Source organism: Mchenga conophoros, linkage group LG19, assembly GCF_057382185.1.
Source record: "Mchenga conophoros isolate Kocher_MC1m ecotype Shallow Benthic linkage group LG19, M_conophoros_male_GT1.1, whole genome shotgun sequence".
In the NCBI taxonomy this organism is placed as follows: domain Eukaryota; kingdom Metazoa; phylum Chordata; class Actinopteri; order Cichliformes; family Cichlidae; genus Mchenga; species Mchenga conophoros.
Window position 1 is genome coordinate 2,962,719 of NC_140544.1, and position 3,074 is coordinate 2,965,792.

Genomic DNA, 3,074 nt, shown 5'->3' on the forward strand with positions numbered 1-3,074 from the left:
TCACATTAAGTTGGTTAACTTAAGCTGTTTGATAATCTTTGCTTTAATCATAGACTGTATTTTAGGCGTTCCCTTTTTTCCTTGTTAATTGCGTAGAATGATGCAGAGTGAACCTCAGCCAAGACCAGTGCGCTGGAAAAAACGTGACAGACAGGGAGCTTTTATTCCTCAAAGATCATCAACCACTCGAAGTACTAGTTGCATGCCACGTGCTCAGTGTTCACACAACCATTGATTTTATCTCACAACTTGTTTTCACCAAAGAATTTCAGTAAGTAAATATTCTTCAATTTTTTTCCCCCTCCAGTGTCCAGAGAGCAGCATCAATGTCCACGTGAAGAACCTAGTTATGTTGCCAGTGTCAACCCAACAAAAGGTACTTTACCTTCTTGTATTTATTGTGATTTCTGTTTACTTTTATATTTGTTGTTATAGTTGAGTTATGCAGGGCTTTTGTGCAGTCCTAAGAAACATACTGCCTAGAGTGTTTTTCACTTTGTGGAAGAGTTTCTTCCTTTCTTTCTTTTTTTTCTGTTAGTGTATGGTGCTTCATCAGGAGCTCCTTCAGTTGTTGGAGGATGGAGAAGAGGATGCAGCCATGACTTGTGAGACGTCGTCTGAGTCAGCTGCTACTCACTGGGCGATCAGAAATATGGTGTCCTTGCAAAAGTGGAAAGAGGCCAGGCCTTGTCTTATAGACAATATGTTAGCTACTCTGGATCCACAGTCACACCGTGTGTGTCAGTGTGGCAAACAAGTAGTTGTGAGGTGTCTGGACTGCCTGCCTCTTCCATTCCTTTGTGCTGACTGTGATATTGCAGTTCACACACGCTTTGTCCTGCACAACAGAGAGGCAGTAACAGGAGGGTTTTTGCAGCCTTCATCAGAGTTTCACAAGCCAATAGGTACGGTTTTTAAGTCTTATGCATTTCTTGCTTTGTATGAGTATGAGTGGGTGCTGTTATTGTATATTTATTGGAGTGGAGTGGAGTGCTGTAAAGTTTGAGGTGGACAGGATGTGCAAGGAGCCATGCTTTAGCTGCCCTGCCTGCACTCCAGACATGCTTGCCGTCTCAGTTGATGGAAACCGCAAGCTTTATCGCTTTCAGTCAAATGCAAGGTACGTTATGCATTGTGTACATAAGTCAAATATGGATTTGTAGAAAAATGTATTTTAATGTTTCTTTTCAAACAACTGTCACTGTGTTCGTTCAGCACTTCAGAGCAGGGGGACTTTGAAGGTGTCTTCATTGAAAAAGATGAGGAAGTTGCTGAGTTTGTGAAATACATCCAGAGACACACAAATCATGTAAGATACACATATATATATATATATATTAGTGCTGTTAGCGTTAATCTTGTTAAAATGACGTTAATGCCATAACCATATACACATACACGTATCCAGTGATGCCCTCATGCAGACCGATATTTGGCCCTGGCAGAGCACAAGTGAACGTAAGCTCTTGATATATAAATATCCTTTTTAAACAAACTCCCAGTATCTGAGCAGTAGTTGAATGTTTTGTTCTTGAATCATAATATGCTACTATGTTTTCCCATCTGATGTTGTTAAACTGTAGCTGCTGCTGACCTCCGGACAAAGAGAAAAGTCTTTGAGAAGGTGATGGCTGTGAGGCGCCTGAGAGAGGAGGAGATGATCCTTTGCAGGGAGATGCGGCATCACTGGACAGTGTTGCGAATGCCATCTGTGGTGTTGGGAACAATCTCCTCAGACTGTAAGCACTTTATTTATTTATTAATTTTTTGATGAATCGATTGAAAATAAGAGCAGATGCTAAAGTCTTACTGGATCTTTTACCTATATCTAGATTGCTAGCTAACACTGCCTTCTCCCTTTTAAAAAAATGTTTAATTACAGCATCCTAATTCCTTGTGTTTATGAGGTGAGGTTTTTTTTTTGTTTGTTTGTTTGTTTTTTAACTTTTCTCATATTTATTTGTTTTGTTCTTTTTACAGCCTCCTTTGTTGGCATGTCGGAGGATGCACAGAAGGGACTCTGTAGCCTGGTTTTAGAAAACAAAGTGAACTGAAAGCTGAAATGCTCAAAGTAAAGGACGTGTACAAGAGAATCCTCAGCCACCAACCACTCCTGGAAATGGACTCGGAGGAGGACATTCCAGACGATGCCACTGAGAGTGATTTGAGCACTTCTGCTGAAGACTGATTGTGTCATCATTGATGTTATGTTTGGTAAAATAAAAAGTTAATCACATCTCTGTTTAATGTGATTTTTCAACAGACATTTTACATTTTGAGAAGAAAAATGGAATTTCCTTGGTGCAGTTGTTTACCCTGAATCATTATTTCCCATCTAATTTAATGACTAGTGTACATGTTCAGATACGATAACATAATTTAATTTATGGGATGCTTTCTGGGCTGCTCAAATGATCACAAAATTTAAAAGCACCAGGCAGCACACTCACAAGTACATTTTTTGTTCAGTGTTTTGTCGAAGAAATCAACAAGTACAATTGAGATGTTTGCTGTAGTGGTGTGTTTGTTAAGAAGCATGCCAGCACACCGGTGAAGTGACAGTCCCAGAATGCACCCGAGCCAGTGACTCGCCCCAGAGCAAATGAAATTGCTTATCTAGAAAGACAACCGTCATCAAAGAAGAAGTAAAAGAGTAGGAAACAAATGGTAAGGGAAGGTACTGTGGGGTAGGAAAGAAAGGCCAGAGCTGTGCAAAATGACCTCCAGCAGGCTACAAATGTGCACGTCTGCTCAAACGGTCAGAAACCGACTCCATGAGGGTGGTATGAGGGCCCGACGTCCACAGGTGGGGTTGTGCTTACAGCCCAACACCGTGCCGGATGTTTGGCATTTGCCAGACAACACAAAGATTGGCAACTTTGCCACTGGCGCCCTGTGCTCCTCACAGATGAAAGCAGGTTCACACTGAGCACTTGTGACAGAGTCTGGGGACGCCGTGGAGAACCTTCTGCTGCCTGCAACATCCTCCAGCATGAGTTTGGCAGTGGGTCAGTTTTGGTGTGGGGTGGCATTTCTTTGGGGAGCTGCACAGCCCTCCATGTGTTCGGCAGAGG

General features: G+C 42.0%; 1 protein-coding gene across 1 annotated transcript; it reads left to right on the forward strand.

Moving 5' to 3' along the window:
• The first annotated feature begins 18 nt into the window (after positions 1–18).
• LOC146551469 (uncharacterized) lies at positions 19–2,236 on the forward strand. Its single transcript, XM_085257643.1, has 6 exons — positions 19–376; positions 539–905; positions 982–1,120; positions 1,216–1,309; positions 1,584–1,739; positions 1,981–2,236. The coding sequence occupies exons 1-5, from the start codon at positions 350–352 to the stop codon at positions 1,626–1,628; spliced, it is 672 nt and encodes a 223-aa protein (XP_085113769.1). The 5' UTR covers positions 19–349; the 3' UTR covers positions 1,629–1,739; positions 1,981–2,236.
• The last annotated feature ends 838 nt before the right edge of the window (positions 2,237–3,074 follow it).